This window comes from Bison bison, unplaced genomic scaffold (assembly GCF_000754665.1).
Source record: "Bison bison bison isolate TAMUID 2011002044 unplaced genomic scaffold, Bison_UMD1.0 scf7180017864215, whole genome shotgun sequence".
Lineage (NCBI taxonomy): Eukaryota > Metazoa > Chordata > Mammalia > Artiodactyla > Bovidae > Bison > Bison bison.
The window spans coordinates 4,914,265-4,932,506 of record NW_011494787.1 but is presented as its reverse complement, the minus strand read 5'-3'; the positions used below and the strand labels follow the sequence as shown (position 1 = coordinate 4,932,506).

The 18,242-nt window shown below is 43.9% G+C and overlaps 1 protein-coding gene across 2 annotated transcripts in view; it reads left to right on the top strand.

The window, feature by feature from the left end:
- The first annotated feature begins 1,584 nt into the window (after window positions 1-1,584).
- Window positions 1,585-18,242, top strand: part of DRD3 (dopamine receptor D3) — a 46,814-nt gene continuing 30,156 nt past the window's right edge. For both annotated transcript variants that reach the window (XM_010845355.1, XM_010845354.1), the window contains exons 1-2: window positions 1,585-1,854; window positions 13,177-13,289. In XM_010845355.1, the coding sequence (XP_010843657.1) occupies window positions 1,585-1,854; window positions 13,177-13,289 (383 nt within the window). The remainder of the gene's footprint in view (window positions 1,855-13,176; window positions 13,290-18,242) is intronic.

Sequence of the window (18,242 nt, the reverse complement as noted above, 5' to 3'; positions counted from 1 at the left end):
GTTTGACAGAAAGCAACTTGCAGGCAAGTACCAGTGGTTAGGACCCGGCATTTTCACTGCCGTGGTGTGGGTTCACTTCCTGGTCTGGGAACTAAGATTCCAGAAGCGGCACAGGCAAAAATATAAAATGAAATCATTAGGAGGTTTCAAATAAAATTCCACACATGGATTTTTCCTAAATATAAAAACCATTATACTGCCTCTAAACCCCATTACTCTTCAGACTTTCTCCCATAATCCAGTCTCCAAAACCACCATGTCCTACTACCTAAGACCCAGGAGAAAGAATGGTAGACTGAAGGAAGTAAAGAGAGACAGAGGGAGGCAGGGGAGCTGGCAAATGCAGGCAATGGGAGGAGGGTAGAGTGGGAGGGGAATAAGGAAAGGGGAGTGGGAAGCTAAGAGAAAAGGACCAATCAGAGAAAAAAAGCTGACACATCACTTTCTAGGTGCTGGGCATGGCTATCAATGTCTTACATATATTATAACTCATTTAATCTTCACAAAATCCCTATTTGGACAAGTTCCATTATTTCCCCATTTCACAGAGGAGGGAAATGAAGCTCAGCAAGCTGAAGTGACGTGCCCAAGTCCCCAGAGTTAGGAAGTGGTAGACTTGGGGTTGTAATCCTGCAGTGGCTACCCAGCTCACTCAGAGCCCAAGTGAGGTTCTTTCAAGGGCCCTGCATGACCTCTCAACCACACCCTTCCACTCTGCCCCTGCCTCACCTGGCTCCAGGCACACTGGTCTCCCTGCAGCCCCTTCCACCCACCAGCCACTGCCTTCTGTACCTGCTGTTCCTCCTGCTTGGCTCTGTGCAGTCGGCTTCCTCAGGTCCTCCAAGTCATGACTCAGTGGTCACCATCTCCCTGAGGGCTTCCTGATCACTCAAGTCAAAAACTGCACTCCGACCGCTTACTGGGTGTCTAGTGTGGGAAAGTCACAACGTCCATCTAGATGTTGGTATAGGAGATGGACACTGTGACTTCCCCACACTAGCAGAGAATTGCACACACACACAATCCTCACCCTGTCCTCACCTGTTTCCCTAATTTATTGTTCTTCAAAATACATATCATCATTGAACACATTGTTGTCATTTTTTTTAGTCTCTAAGTTGTGTCTGACTCTTTTGTGACCCCATGAACTGTAGCCTATCAGGCTCCTCTGTCTGTGGAATTCTGCAGGCAAGAATACTGGAGTGGGCTGCCAGTTCCTTCTCCAGGGGAACTCCCCCACTCAGAGACGGAACCTGCATCCCCTGCATTGGCAAGAGCCACCCCTGAGCCACCTGTGAAGACCTTCATCAAACATACCACATGTTTTATTTATCTTACTACTGTCTTCTCCTCTGGAATGGAGGCTTCACAAAGGCAGGAGGTTTTATCCCTTCTCTCGGTGCTGTATATCCAGGGCTTGGAATAGTGTCTGGCATATAGAAAGTGCTCAATAAAATATCTGTTGAAGAAATAAATTGAAAAATGTACCCAAGCAAGTCAAACTCCAAAGAGTCTAACTTGACTGACATTGTTTTCTATCTCCTCCCAGGAAACGCGTGGGGGTTACCCCACTCCCTTGGGGCGATGGCACCTCTCAACCAGCTGGGGGGCCACATCAACGCGACCTGTGCAGCAGAGAACTCCACAGGGGCCGGCCGGGCCCGCCCACACGCCTACTACGCCCTCTCCTACTGCGCACTCATCCTGGCCATCGTCTTCGGCAATGTTCTGGTGTGTGTCGCTGTGCTGAAGGAACGGGCCCTGCAGACCACCACCAACTACCTGGTGGTGAGCCTGGCCGTGGCGGACCTGCTGGTGGCCACCCTGGTGATGCCCTGGGTGGTGTACCTGGAGGTGAGTGGGTCGCGCGTGCAAGCTGCCCATGTGACCATGCTTGTCTTTGTTGCCCCTGAGCATCTGGCGCCTGGGCTCTGAACGCTCGCAGCCGTGATCCAGGGTCTGGGAAGGAAGGAGAGTTCCTGTTACTCTCCCTTTCACGAGGGAACTGAAGGTCCTGAGAGCAGCATTTATTGCAGCATTACTTGCCCACATCAGAAACAGGGAGCTGGGAATGATTCTTCCCCGGGCCTCCAGCATCCAGGTGACTGGACTTGAGAAATGGGATTCATCCTAAAAACCGCACCAGGTTTGCTCCCCGTGTCAGTCACGCTGCAAAGACGTGGAGGGCTGGGGGAGGCAGTCCAGCGGCCTCCTCATAAGTGTTCAATATACTAATACGTAGGGGTGAGGGTGTGCGGCGAGGGCAGAGGAATTCTTTTTTAACGAAATCTTTTTTACTGAATGAGAGGAAACAGGAAAGGGGGATGGGAAGGTAAGAGAAACAGAGCAGAGAAAATGAGAAAAAAAGAGAGAAAGAACAGTCTGCGAACGGATCAGACTTCTGATGGCTCAGTTGCCCTTAGACTCAGCACTTTCCTCCTGGGTACCAGTTCTCCACACTCTGCTTCCACAGGAAAAGACCAAATTTTTATTTTCGATGCCTCCATTAATAGTACAGAGCCCTCACCCGTTAGATAATGCAGCAGACCCTGGAGAATTCTTCCAGAGAGAAACATTTCTTAAATTTGAAAGTATTTTCATTGGAAAGTGCAAAACAGAGTCAGGAGGTGATCAAGACAAAACATCCATTTGCTAACAAGGAAATCGGGGTGCCCACACCTGTTCAAGAAACAGACATTCCTACCAGGAAAACATGCAATTACTAAGGAGTTTTTAAAAAATACTTAATACACTATTAATATTTCTCCTCTGCACTGCATATCATTCTAAAGAGGTATCCAATGAAGGCTCAAAATGATGCCATGATTAAGAGAAATTAAAATTCATCAAATTAATATCTCAGTTAATATTAATAGTGAAGATGACAGTTAATTAAGTATGACATATCACAGGAGAGCAAAAACCTCGAACACAGACTGCTTACCCGAGTAACCATATTAAAGAATGACTGGGAACTAAAATTAGACTTATGATCTCAACGGGGAGAGATAAAGGAACAAAATCAAGAAGACAGAAAAGGAAATTCAAGAATAAAAGCAACTAGGCTGACTGGGATAGATTTCAAGGCTAAGGGAATACTCAGAGTAAAAACTATGCATTTATTTTTCCATTAGGATGTTCCTGATGGTAAAGGATCTTGTGATTATCTCGACTTTTCCATCAACTCAATTGCTGTGCTTAGTCACTCAGTCGTGTCCAACTCTTTGTGACCCCATGGTCTGTAAGCCACCAGGCTCCTTTGTCCATGGGGATTCTCCAGGCAAGAATACTGGAGTGGGTTGCCATGCCCTCCTAACCCAATTAGAAACATTCTTGAAATTATAAACCATGTCTTTGTCCTTTTTCCCCATAGTCCAGATACACTACTTGGCACATAATATGTGCTAAATAAATACTTGATGTATGAATGGTTAAATGAATCTGCTCTTCACAGTATGCGTTAGATAGACCATTTCTGCTTACACCATCTGCAGCTACATCTATTGTTACAATGAACTATTTACTTTCACTTCTTAATAATGATACTGAAAAGGAGTTAGAAGCGTATATTTCTATTCAAGAGAGAGGAAGACTTTAGTGGCCATAACCCAGTGTGGATGGATTAGTCAACACTTCAGAACATCCCCACACGCCACTCAAAAGTGTTTCTGTCTATCCCTATACACTATAAGGATTTCTTCAGTCTTTCAGAAGGACGAATGTCAGAAAAAATGCAGGAAGAGAACCTTCCCTCTGATAAGCATCTTAATTGCATCTGAAATAAAACCAGGCTTTTGGTGTCTGTGCACTTAGGCCTTCTTTAGCTGTCCATCTGTGATTGTTTCCAGGACTCTGGATGGATCATGGTTGGAGAATCTCTGTAGATACTGGTATAGGAGATGGACAGTGTGACTTTCCCACACTAGACACTCACTGTATCCCCTTCTGGCCCCAACCGCCAATATGGATGGTGCCCCCACTCTACTGCTGAGCGTAGAGGAGCACCTGAGTCTGCAGAAGGCCAGCATGAATTCTCTCCAAAGGCCTTAGTGGACTCCCTGCAGGTTATATCTCTGGCTTTCTCCACTGGAGAAGCTCTTGTTTCTCCTCATCAAAACCAATACACCCTCTGTCCAACAGATTATTTACAACAAGCAGGCATTCAGTGGTCAAGAGGATGGTCACGTAAGTCTGAAATCAAACCAAAAAGATTTGGAGGAGCAAAGACATCTCTCCACTGGGAAATAGGCTTTGTGGCCTCTTTTTGGTCCTACCCATTTTCTTCAAGGCTGTAGTAAATGCAACTCAATAACTCTGCATCACTTTTTCCAACAGTCAACTAAGGGCCTGTCTCAACAAAAGACAAAATATGGCATTAAGTAACTATCATTAACAGACAACCAATTAAGATAACAGAAGATTCTATTCCAGAGGATCAGGTCTCCCTACCCTACCCCAGTCTGTATATTTTCCTTAGTCTTAAATGTCAGCTTCTTGTGGACTTCAGAAGCAGACTGGGTGGTTAAAGAGAAATAAGAGCACTTTGAGCTCTTAAAGGAATCATGAATATATAAATCCATGTGTCTCAGGGAAGAACAAACTGTTACTCCCACTAACTTGTCTTAATGACAATACAGTTTGGGTAGCTGGTCTAGTAATTACAAGATCATACCAAAGAGGAAAGAGGAGTAAAGGATGCGGTGTTGACCATAGAGACTACTGTGGGCCTGAGGGTCCCCAGGGGGACAGGATGAATATGAGAAGACACCATGAGAGTGCAAAATTAACTGTCAAATTTCCAGCTTCCTGTACTCTGATTTGAATGCATCCATACTGTTTGAAGGGAATATTGGCTCACATTGGCCAGACCTCCTCCTTCAAAGGAAAATTGGCTCATCATGCCAGACACCAGTTTGTTTGAGTTACGAATGTTTTGGCTGTAAATATTGGAAAATTTGACTCACTGTGGCTTAAACAAATAGGAGTTACTTTTCTTAAATAATCCGAATTCTGGAGGAAGGGGTTGTGTGGGTATTGAGTCAGCTGCCTCAGGTGTCATCAAGGACCAGACTCTCCCATTCTTTCTGTTCACCATCCTTGGTAAACTGACTCACTTCCTCATGCTGCTCACAAGAGGGCTACTATTGCCCTCAGCATCATGGCCATATTCAAAAATAGGATGGGTGGGGACAGCAGGGAAAGAAAAAAAAAAAATCCTTTCCTGGAGTAGCTTAAAGATCTCTCTAAGGGACTTCATTTCAGTCTAATTGGCCAGAACCAGAATATAAGGCCAACTTTAGTTACAAGGAGGATAGAAAAGAAAAAGTGAAAATGTGGGTTTTATTAAAACAAGATGTGGGGGAGAGATAGGCAATAAAATGTCATATAACTTTGTGCTTCCGCTGGAATTCACTGGGATGAATGTTATTTTGATACAGTCATGCTATGAGAATGACTCAGAATTGGGAGTCAGAAGGCATGGAGATACATGAATAAAATGAAAATGACAGCTACGCTTTCCCTAACTCAAAGGGTTGATTTAGGCTCAACTGTCATCAACTGAAAAAGTGCTCTGATAACTAAAGTGTGATCTATAAGTATCTTAGTTAATACACTTCAATTTGTAAGTAAAAAGAACCTTAACTCCAGTTGACTTAAACAATGAACATTGTTTGTCTTTCGATGCACTGGCTCTCCTGTCCTGTGGTAGGGTGGACTGCAGGCACAGTTTGAACAGGGTGCCAGTTCCATCTCTCTACAAGTCTTTCAGCTTTGTCTTCTTCCATATACTGGCCTTATCCTTTGGCAAAGGGTAAGCTGTAGACCTCACATTGCACACCATGCCATTCATAGCAAGAGAGAATATCTATATCCCAGAATTTCTATTAGAAGTATCCAGATGTACTTGGATTGGATTGGTTTATGGCACACGATTTTCTCTGAATTAATCACTGAAGAGAATAACCAGTTTGGCACAGGTTATGTGTACCTTCCATAGAACACATCAACTGCTCAGGAATCACAGGGATTCCCAGTAGACTCCAAGGGCAATTGGAAAGAAGAAGGAACACTGTCAGCAAGAATGCACCACAGTGGCTTTCATGGGTACCATTTTCATTGTGAAGGCACACAAGAAGGCTGGGCTGGGACAATATATTAAAAGGGACTAGAGGCAGGAGGAGAAGGGGACGACAGAGGATGAGACGGCTGAATGGCATCAGCAACTCGATGCACATGAGTTTGAGTGAACTCCGGGAGTTGGTGATGGACAGGGAGGCCTGGCATGCTGCGGTTCATGGGGTCGCAAAGAGTCGGACACGACCAAGCAACTGAACTGAACTGAACTGAACTGAACTGAACTGAGAGGGGGCCAGTCACTACCCTTCTTCAGATTTCTCTGTCCTCAGGCCTGGCAGAGAAGTTGAGGACAAAAATCACTCAGGTGACCTCAGGGTACATTATATTCCAGAGGGCCCTGGCCATCTCTTTAATTCAGTTTGCAGCATTTTTATGAAAACTCTTTTCAAATAGTTCTATCTCAGATTCCCTCTCAGGTTTTTAATTTCCTGCTTTAGAAGCCGCAGTCTGTTTAGAGCTCCTTCTCCAAGCACAAACATCCCATCTTGTTCCACTCGGTTAAGCACCTTTTGTGATGTTTAATGCACTTGTATCAGGGCAGAAAGGCAGCGTAAGCAGCCAGGGGAACATTGAGAATGCTAACCAAAGAGTATTTGGGTCCCAGTGTGGACTGAAGGAAAGATTCAGGCAGGAGCACTCATCACAGAGAGCACGGTCCAGGTCAGAAGATGGTGACAGAAAAGAACAGCGCTATTTTGGGGAGAGAGGTGCTATTGGACCTTGTAATGATCCTGATTATTAAAAATAAAGACTTTTTAAAGGAAAATTTCACCATTGTCCAAAACCCCCAAATGACAGCTATTTAAGCTCTGGAAACAAAAACACCAGGAGTCTCTTCACCAAACTGTGGATTTTGATGGAAGTCATAGACTACAAAGCTGGAGGGACTTGGAGAGTGTTTCTACTGTCATTTCTTTTTTTCTTTTAATATATATTTATTTATTTGGCTGTGCTAGGTCTTAGCTGTGGCATGTAGGATCTAGTTCCACCACCAGGGATCAAACTCAGGCCCCCTGCATTGGGAATGAGGAGTCTTAGCCACTGGATCACCAGGGAAGTCCCTCTGCTGTCATTTCTAAAGTGTCATCCAACCTCAAGAAATCTCTGGCAATATCCTAGTGACCAGGATTCTCTGTGGGAATGGGCCTCAGGGTTGAGCTAAACCTTCATGACAGGGAGCTGCTTGTTCAAAATACAGACTGATGGGTCTACCCTAAATGTACCAAACTGGACTGCGGCAAACAAAAATCGAGTGAAGAGGCTAATCAGAGAAGTAATTCCATATCTACCCCTTGGATATCTCCCCAAAACTAAAATTCCACCCTTAGAGCAGAAATTCTTAATCTGGGGAGTCCATCAACTTGGATATAAACAAAATTACTTCTTTATTTTCACTAAACCAAAATTAAGCATTTCCTTCAATTATGAATGTCAGCATCAACCCACAGCAGAAGAAATCCTTTGTGTCACCAGTAGAAGTTACAGATATTTATATTTTCAAATCACATGACAGTTTTTACAGACACCAAAATAGCATTTACACTCATCAGTACTCTGAAACTATAGGAATTTGAGGCCTGTACCTAGGTCTTGTCATTTAATGCATTATTAAAGAATCACATATATTTTTAAAAAATTTGTAACTACAGTTTGATATAATTGATATCCTTTGTGATTCATTGTATTTTATTTTATGCATTTAAAACACTCTTCTGAGAAAGAACTATAAGGTCAAAGGCACCCAAGGGATAAAGGATGCTTCAGGAGCCCTAGGACAACCATTTCTTTTGCTTTTAATATTTTTTGTTTTATTAAAATACTGTTGATTTACAATGTTGTGTTAATTTTTGCCATATAGCAAATTGACTTCATTATACACACAAATATATTCATATATTATACATATATTCTTTAGGGACATATATACACATATATTCTTTAGGGATGACCATTTCGGAAGATAAAGTCATGCCCCGCCCTCCCACAACATCCTGTGGACCAGTATTTCCCAAACCTCCAGACAGCATGAATCACTGGAGGTATTTATTATCCTGAATGCGGCCTAAAAATCATTTTAACAAGAGCCTCAGGTGATTTGGAAAATGCTGCCTTATCAGTGAATTTGGGAAATGCTGCCGTAGGCTGTGCCTGTTGAAAATCAATAGCCAACTTCTGTACCTGAAGACACTCTCCTGCTCCCCCTCCTTCTGTATTGCCAAAGGGAGTCAGTTATATTCATTAGCAAGTGAGAGTAACACCACCTGGCTGCTGTTTAATTCTGAAGTGAGTTATTCATTAAAATTTAGGGGAAAGGTAGAATCACATCTCTTAAAAAGCCTTAAATCAATCAGATTTCTTTTTTCTGCTTTTCTCCTGCTTTAATTTCAAAAATCACTTTACCTTCCATTTTCTCCCAACACTGTACTCATCTCACTGTCAGCACTTATCATAGATATTTTCTTAGTGTGCCTCTCCCGGGCCTTCAGTTCACCCCTTCCCAATCACACATGACTTCCCGCTCCCCCGCCACCCCCTGCCATCCCCCACCTCTACACGCACTATATTCTGGCCTCACAATACAGTTTAATTCATCTCACAAGTTTAATTCATTTCAGTACACCCACCCCAGCAAAGCGTCAGCCCCATAATGGGCCCTCAATAAACACCGGACACGTGGGTGGATGGATGGACCAAGGCCAAGTCTTCCCCCTCCTGTGATATGCGAATGGAGTTACATTGTACATGTCTCAGAAGCAGCGTGGCAAGGTGCTGACCTCTGAGCGGCAAAACAGAATCATGGTTAACATTAAGGTTTGAAATTCCAGCTACTTTTACTAGCTATGCGTCCTTAGGCAAATTATTCAACCCCTCTCAGACTCCTATTTCTTTATCTATAAATTGGAAAGAATATTTACCTCATTGGGTTGCTGTGAGAGTTACTTAGCATGTTTTTGGCTGCTACTGATTGTTCACTATTATTTACTTGGTGTGGAGGACTCATTTTAAGAAAATAAAGGTATTTTCATTATACATACCACCAATTACAGACACATCTTGACGAGCAAGCGCCAGAGAAGGCCAGGTGATGGCACCTTAGCGGGAATTACTTAAATAGCTAATCAGGTTGTTTTCTTCTTGACACTGAGCTGAGATCAAGGGGAGAGTGAGTATTTTGCTGGCAGAGTTGGAGACGGGAGGAGAGGAGAGCCAGAATGGGGTAGCCCAGTGGAGGCCTGGAAGCCAGAGGACAGCTTGAGCGCTTTGGCCCTGAGGAGCTCAAGAAACCAGGGACCTGCCCGGTATATACTTCACTAGCTCCAAAGTCTGCGGGCCCCCACTGTTTTGCACTGTTTTTCTGCAACCCTGGGATGCAAGCAATCAGAAGGTCTCCCATTCCCTGGAAGCGGGGTGATGTGGTCTGTGCCACAAAATTCCCTGATGAGCACATGGTTTTCTCTTCCTCCTTGTGTCCACCCACTTCCATCCCTTTCCACAGCTGCCCCCTCCTCACCCGACACCCCCATACAGCGACGCGTAACCATCTACATTCCAGTGCCCAGTCTGTCTCTAGAGCCATGCCTTCCTGGGCCAAGGCGCTGCACCTCGTCAAACGTTAGTCTCTTTCTCAGCAATGAAGATAACAACAGTCCTCTCTCACAGGACAATAACCAGCCACAGAGGCCATGTATGTAATTGTTAGTATTAACACAGATTATGTCAGAGACCCTTCATCCTTTCAGAGTGTATTTGCAGGCTGGGATTCCTCTAGAAGAGGGATGCAGCAGCAAACAAGAAAAACTCCTTGCTCCTATCAGATTGATTAAGTAGCAGTCATTTAATCTCCTATCAAATAAGTGTATAATTTGTCCTCAAAAAGCTTTGAGAGCACATACAGTTAAAAAAAAAAAAAAAACAACTCAGGGATCAAATTCCAAAGTTACAGAAATTTCTGCAATGGGTCATGTGGACTGGTGACCCACATAGACTGAGTTCTCAATAAATGTTAGCTTTTATTAATAATATTAGGATCTCATGATGATCTCTATTTTATTTAGAATGCCTTGCTTCTTCAGTACTCTACAAGGATGGGGCCTGAAGAACTCTTTTTAAAAAACACATAATATACCCTCCTCTAATGAACCAATAGGAGTTTTGCAGGTACTTGTGTTATGGATAAATGAATGAATAAACAGGACATCCAGCAAGCCTGGGGTTTGCTACTCTTCTAACGATCCTCTCTCACTTACACAGTCCCCCAACACACTTAAACAGGCACTCACAATTTCACCCCCAAAAAAATGGTTTCCCCCAATTTAAGTTACATAAAGAGATTAGCATACAAAGAGATGTTAAAAGAGATTTAGCATACAAATTTCCCTGGTGGCTCAGACAGTAAAGAATCTGCCTGCAATGCAGATTCTGCCTTCGGGTTTGATCCTGGAATTGGGAAGATCCCCTGGAAGAGGGAATGGCAACCCACTCTGGAATTCTTGCCTGGAGAATGCCATGGACAGATGAGCCTGGCGGGCTACAAACCACACAGTCACAGAGAGTCAGACACAACCGAGTGACTAACACACTGCCACATACAAATTTCACCTTTTGCAAGAAGCTTTTATAGCATAGAACTGTCCTATGGACTGAGCAAAACCCTCTTCTATTCTCCTGGCTGCCTTAAAAGGATGTCCCTTTAAAAAATGTTTCATTTTCAGAATTCGTATATATTCATTATTAGGCTTTTATTTACATAGCACCAAATGACTGGACTAAAAGAGAGAAAGTAAATCCACAACTAAATGAACAAAAATGATGACTTCATTACTAGTTTGAACTTTTCATTGTTGCTCTTAAAATACTTTTGGTCAGAGTTTCTCATACTAGAGCCTAGAGATGACCAAATATAAGGAAAAGATCAAATGCTGAAAAGGAAATAATTCTATGGGGAAAAGTTATTAGTGGAGGGGAAACAGAGAGAGCCTTTCAGGAACGTACATTAATGCCATAAAACAAGGATACCCAGTGAAGTGGTCTGGTGATATAAGAAGCCTCCTGGATGAGAAAAATTAGAGGAACAACAGCATTTTCGTGCACTATTGTTGGCCATTTTTTCCTTAGAAGCTACTTCAGAGGCTACTGAATCTATGTTTCACCCACCTTTCTCTTAAATAGCCATTTGACCTGCCAGCAGAGCTATCATGAACACCCAGCTAAGCCTAGGGGGCCAGCCTCACAGTTTTCCCTTGAGACCCATGGTGCCCAAGAATGGCAGCCCCAGGGGCTGGAAGCTGGCAAGAGCACAAAAGCCTCTGGGCCCCAAGAGGCATTTGTGCATGAAAGTGATAGTCTCCCTGACATATCTCTCTGGCTCAATTAGCTTATGTAAAAAAAAAAAAAATTTAATAAAGTAGAAAGGTGCTAGAATATAACTTAAATCATCTAAATTCCTGACTTATTTATATACGTTACTCGGAAGAGTTATGGAGCTCGGAACACATGTGTACATGCGTGAGGTCAGAACCATCTTCTCTGATTCTGTGAGTAGTAAAGAGGATCTGGGCCCCTTTCCAATGCCCTGGATGCACCTTTCCCCTCCACGTCTTGGTGAGCAGGACTGTGGTGATGAAGGCAGGAGCACTGGCACAGACTGATTTTACATAGTCTCTTACAGATGCTGTTAAATCTTCCAAGCTTTAAAACCAGAAGCCAGATAGACTTTTATTGTGGAGGGAAGGTTTATGAAAAATGTGTTCTCGGTTTATTTCCTGAACAGGGTGAGCTCTCCACTGGGTGGAGGGCTTCGAAGAGGTAGTCTTGGCAGAGCGCACACATCTGGCAGTCACCCAAGCTCTTTTACCATGAGCTGTGCGTCTATGGGCACATCACTTAACCACAATGAGCTCAACCTCAATTGTTTCTGACTCTTTGTGACCCCATGAATCACAGCACGCCAGGCCTCCCTGTCCATCACCAACTTCCGGAGTTTACTCAGACTCATGTCCATCGACTCATCGATGCCATCCAACCATCTCAACATCTGTTGTCTCCTTCTCCTCCTGCCTTCAATCTTTCCCAGAATCAGGGTCTTTTCCAATGAGTCAGTTCTTCACATCAGGTGGCCAAAGTATTGGAGTTTCAGCTTCAGCCTCAGTCCTCCCAATGTATATTCAGGACTGATTTCCTTTAGGATGGACTGGTTGGATCTCCTTGCAGTCCAAGGGACTCTCAAGAGTCTTCTCCAACACCACAGTTCAAAAGTATCAATTCTTTGGCACTCAGCTTTCTTCATAGTCCAACTCTCACATCCATACATGACACTGGAAAAACCATAGCCTTGACTAGATGGACCTTTGTTGGCAAAGTAATGTCTCTGCTTTTTAATACGCTATTCAGTTGGTCATAGCTTTTCTTCCAAGGAGCAAGAGTCTTTTGATTTCATGGCTGCAGTCACCATCTACAGTGATTTTGGAGCCCTAAAAAATAGTCTGACACTGTTTCCACTGTTTCCCCATCTATTTCCCATGAAGTGATGGGACTAGTTGCCATGATCTTCATTTTTTCAATGTTGAGTTTTAAGCCAGCTTTTTCACTCTCCTCTTTCACTTTCATCAAGAGACTCTAGTTGAAACAGATCAGTGATTTACAAACCTTGGTGTGATGGGTGGGGAGTGTTCATTTTAAAAAGATGATTCATGGGCCCTAGATCCAGACACTGTGACTCAGTTGGTCCAGGAAAGGGTTCAGAAATCTACGTCTTTAATGAGCACCCCACTGAGGACTGCACTTTGAGAAATGCTGGAATATTTGATTCAGAAGATCCATTTCAGTACTGACATTCCGCCAATTTGACCTTTCTCAGGCAAGCAATCTTAGGCACCCTGACATTCACTCAAGGTCTGCCTACCCTTGGTGATGAGGTGGTACCCACAGAGATGACATGTCTCCGTCTGTTCAGGACAGCCCAGGGAAGGCAGTAGAGTCGATTGGGTTGCTGTCCCTTTGTTGGGAGGAAACACTAACATCCTTGTCTCTGATGCCCAGGTGACAGGTGGGGTCTGGAATTTCAGCCGAGTTTGCTGCGATGTTTTCGTCACCCTGGATGTCATGATGTGCACAGCCAGCATCCTGAACCTCTGTGCCATCAGCATCGACAGGTAAGGCTGGGCTTTCCTTCCAGGCTTAGGAGAGAGGTGACTAGGTCAGGTGGTGAGGAACCCCACCTAGGGAAGCTGCCCTTGCTGTGTTGAAGGCACAGGCTCGGCATCTAGGGCACGGGGGTCATTGTGAGTGCAGCTTAACACTGGAACATTTTCTTTTCTCTCTTTTTCTTTTAAACGATGGTTTGTAGGCGAGATGAAACTCCTGTGATAGAAGAGAAATAACTATTCTGGAAGTTTTCCTTTACCACAGATCCCCAAGGAGGATTCTGGTTTTACTTTTCCACCATCCTTGAGGCTTTCATGAATCTTAACTTTGTAGGGAGAAAGCAGAGAGATAGGGAGGTGAGATTAGGAGAAAATGTTCCTCCTGCTATTTTGTTTGTTTTTGGTAAAGGGAGGGAGACAACAGGGCCAGGGACAAAAGACAGAGAGGAGAGAGAAAAGTTTGGGAGTATCTGTGAGGACAGAGAGAGGAGTGGATGAAGGAGAAAGGTAACTGCAGAAACTGTGGCCATGACCTGTTTGTTAAATATTTATTTCCCTCATAGAGTTTAAGAAAAACAAGAATGATGTGTTTTAGAACTGTCTTTTGGTCGCTGGAGTGGACTTCTGTGATTTTGACTCGAGCCTGTGTGTATTCCATCAGAATGGCATCACTTTCTAGCCCTAAGCGTGTCCTGCCCCAGCTCTGGGGTGCTCTGAGCCTCTCTTCCCTTCTTTTCATGTTTCCTCTCCTCTGTCCCTTCCTCCATCCTGAGTCAGATTTGTCATGGCTCCCATGGACATCTCCAGAGCTGCGGAGCACCCTGGGAAAAGGAGGTCGCTTTCCAGCCTGTGGCCTCTGTGGCCGGTCAAGCGCCTCCATCTCCCCTTTTCCTACTTCCCGTCTACCTCTTTTCTTCCTACACTCTTTCTCCCAGAATTTTATCCATCCACTCCATAACTTCAACACTTGACCCCAAATAAAATCTGCCTTCTACTGAGAATTTACCACATTGTGCTAAGGCATGTCAAAACCTTAACCCATTTTGTTTTCACAACAACCCTTCAGCCAGTCAGTTCAGCTGCTCAGTTGTACCCGACTCTTTGCAACCCCATAGACTGCAGCATGCCAGGCTTCCCTGTCCATCACCAACTCCCGGAGTTAACTCAAACTCATGTCCATCGAGGTGGTGATACAATAACCCTTAGGTAATATTATTAGCTTCATTTCCAGCTTCTTGGAATAATGAAGAAGTTTTCCCAAGTCACACAGCTAGTATGAAGCAGTGCCAGGATTTGAATTCATGTCTATCTGATTCCCAAGTTAATAATCACAGGCTTTGTGCTAAGCCTCCTCAAATCTCCAACCTCACCTCTAATCTGATATCCAGACCACATTGCTACCTGGATATACCACTGGCTCCTATGAGGCGAAATGTTAAAAACCAAACCATCAAAGCACCAAACCATCTTGACTTGATGATCTCTCATTGGCAACATCATTCTTCTGGAATCTTGGATTTTGTTCAGCTCCTTTCTCTTCCTCATCTCCTTGTTTACATACACCAATGTAGCTAAACAATCAGTGCTTATAGACTCTGTCTCTGAAATGTTTTCTAAATATGCCCCATCTTTCCTTTCTTACCTCACCTGCTTCTTTTAGGCTCCCATGACCTCCCACAGCTTCCTAATTGGCCTTCAACCATGCTCAGAATTATTCGCCAAGAATTGGAGCCCAAATGTCCACTGCCCTACTCAAAACCCTTCAGTCACCTTGGCCTGAGGAATAAAAATGGAAGTTACCTTCACAGTCTAAGATTCAAAGGTTTCCACAACACGGCCTCACTCTACCTTTACAATCTCATCTCTTTCTGGGTTGCCCTCTGGCCCTCTTATGCTCCAAGGCTGATCACACCAGTCCCCTTTTCTGCGAAGCCCTTCCAAGTTGTCTACAGCTTAATTCAGTCATCCCTGACCTCCCATGGTGCTTCCTCTGTAAACATGTTGTGGCCTCGCCAGGCTCCTTTTGCAGGAATCCTGATGCAGGCCCTCCTCACGGCCCAGGTGTGACATTCGCATGACCCACAGTTCTGCTGTAAACTTCCCTGCATGTGTGTAACCAGTGAAAACCCAACCCTCTGAGGATACTGCAAACCAACCAGCCAGCTCAATGGTCTTGACTCTTATCATTTGATTGGCTATCACTTGACTTTTATTACTTGACTAGCTATGCTGAGAAGGAAAATCAAAGAATGTGTCTATAATGCTAAAACTAATACCATTAAAGAATGTGTTAAAAATAAAGGGGAACAGTTGTATAACTCTGTAAACATACCAAAAAAACCCAAATTAATTTTATACTTAGATGAATTGGGTGGTATGTGAATTATATCTTGATAAAAGCTGTTAAAAAGTAAAAGGATTGTTAGGGATTTTATAGTATTTTTAGCTCTCTGAGAACAGAATTCCTCCCATAGCATCTCTGCCTTTCGTGTGATTGCTGGACATTTAGTACATGTTTGCAGAAATGTGTGATTTACAGAAATAATGGACTGTGTTTGGTTTGCTACATCACTACCTCCACCACCCAACGATTATACCATCCTAGCTCCTCATCACCCATGAATGTCAGTGCTGTACTTATTTCAGAGCCTTGAACAAAGAATATTAAACTGGATCCAGGGATCCCTGCCTGAGGATAGCCAATGCGTACACCACAAATATGCACCTTCAGAGAGGACATGAGAATGGAATCAGATCAGCCTTGGAGGAGTGAGGGAAGAGCTGCATAAAGAGAGCTTCTAGGACAGGCTCTGGGCCTCTAGCCTTCTAGTTCCAACCCTACCCTATCCCTCCCAGCCTTCTAGTTCCAACCCTACCCTCTCCGATCTTTGAGGGTGTGCCTATACACTCCTGGAATGTGAAGTCAAGTGGGCCTTAGGAAGCATCGCTATGAACAAAGCTAGGGAGGTGATGGAATTCCAGTTGAGCTAGTTCAAATCCTAAAAGATGATGTTGTGAAAGTGTTGCACTCAGTATGCTGGCAAATTTGGAAAACTCAGCAGTGACTGACTGGAAAAAGTCAGTTTTCATTCCAATCCCAAAGAAAGGCAATGCCAAAGAATGCTCAAACTACTGCACAATTGCACTCGTCTCACATGTTAGCAAAGTAATGCTCACAATTCTCCAAGCCAGGCTTCAACAGTACATGAACTGTGAACTTCCAGATGTTCAAGCTGGATTTAGAAAAGGCAGAGGAACCAGAGATCAAATTGCCAACATCTGCTGGATCACTGAAAAAGCAAGAGAGTTCTAGAAAAACATCTACTTCTGCTTTTATTGACTACACCAAAGCCTTTGACTGTGTGGATCACAACAAACTATGGAAAATTCTGAAAGAGATGGGTATACCAGACCACCTGACCTACCTCCTGAGAAATCTGTATGCAGATCAAGAAGCAACAGACAGAACTGAACATGGAACAACAGACTGGTTCCAAATAGGAAAAGGAGTACATCAAGGCTGTATCTTGTCACCATGCTTATTTAACTTCTATGCAGAGTACATCATGAGAAGTGCTAGATTAGATGAAGCACAAGCTGGAATCAAGATTGCAGGGAGAAGTATCAATAACTTCAGATATGCAGATGACACTACTCTTATGGCAGAAAGTGAAGAACTAAAGAGCCTCTTGATGAAAGATAAAGAGGAGAGTGAAAAAGTTAGCTTAAAACTCAACATTCAGAAAACTAAGATCATGACATCCAGTCCCATCACTTCATGGCAAATAGATGGGGAAACAATGGAAACAGTGCGAGACTTTATTTTCTTGGGCTCCAAAATCACTGCAGATGGTGACTGCAGCCATGAAATCAAAAGACTCTTGCTCCTTGGAAGAAAAGCTATGACCAACGTGAACAGCATATTTAAAAGCAGAGACGTTACTTTGCTAACAAAAGTCCATCTAGTCAAGGCTATGGTTTTTCCAGTAGTCATGTATGAATGTGAAATTTGGACTATAAAAAAAGCTGAGCACCAAAGAATTGATACTTTTGAACTGTGATGTTGGAGAAGACTCTTGAAAGTCCCTTGGATTGCAAGGAGATCCAACCAGTCCATCCTAAAGGAAATCAGTCCTGAATATTCACTGGAAGGACTGAGGCTGAAGCTGAAACCCCAATACTTTGGCCACCTGATATGGAGAACTGACTCATTTGAAAAGACCCTGATGCTGAGAAAGATTGAAGGCGGGAGCAGAAGGGATCAACAGAGGATGAGATGGTTGGATGGCATCACTGACTCGATGGACATGAGTTTGAGTAAGCTCTGGGAGTTGGTGATGGACAGGGAAGCCTGGCGTGCTGCAGTCCATGGAGTCACAAAGAGTCAGACACAACTGAGCAACTGAACTGAACTGAACTACACACTCCACCCACACACTCTTTCACACATGGGGCTGGCAGGTGAGGTTGTGCTGGTTGTGGCTGGAGTGTGGGAACTGAATTCAGCCAGGGCTTCATGCCCAAGCCTGGAGTAGACCAGAGAGGGTACTTTTTTACAACTCACCAGCCAGGAGACAGTATCTTTTTGTAACTTGCACAAAAGCACCATTTTGCTGGCAGCAGCCATGCTTAACGCACACTTCTACTTGCACCACTTAAGACACAACCATCAAGAGCAAACTTTGAATTGGCTTCTGTCTCATACAGGAAGAATTCCCAGAATGCACAGCACTCACCTACCTGCAACCTGAGGGACAAGTTCCCATCTTAGACCCCAATGGACAAGGATGCTCCCCTCTTGGCTTGTAGGTCTAAAGGAACCAACCCTCACCAACCTTAAAATGTAGCCTCCTCCCTCTTCTAGGACTGAAAATAGGCCTTGGAAAAGCTGTCTCTATTATCCTTCACAGCAGTTTGCAGTACACAGCATTAAATTCTGTTCATGGGATGCCAAATAGCCGG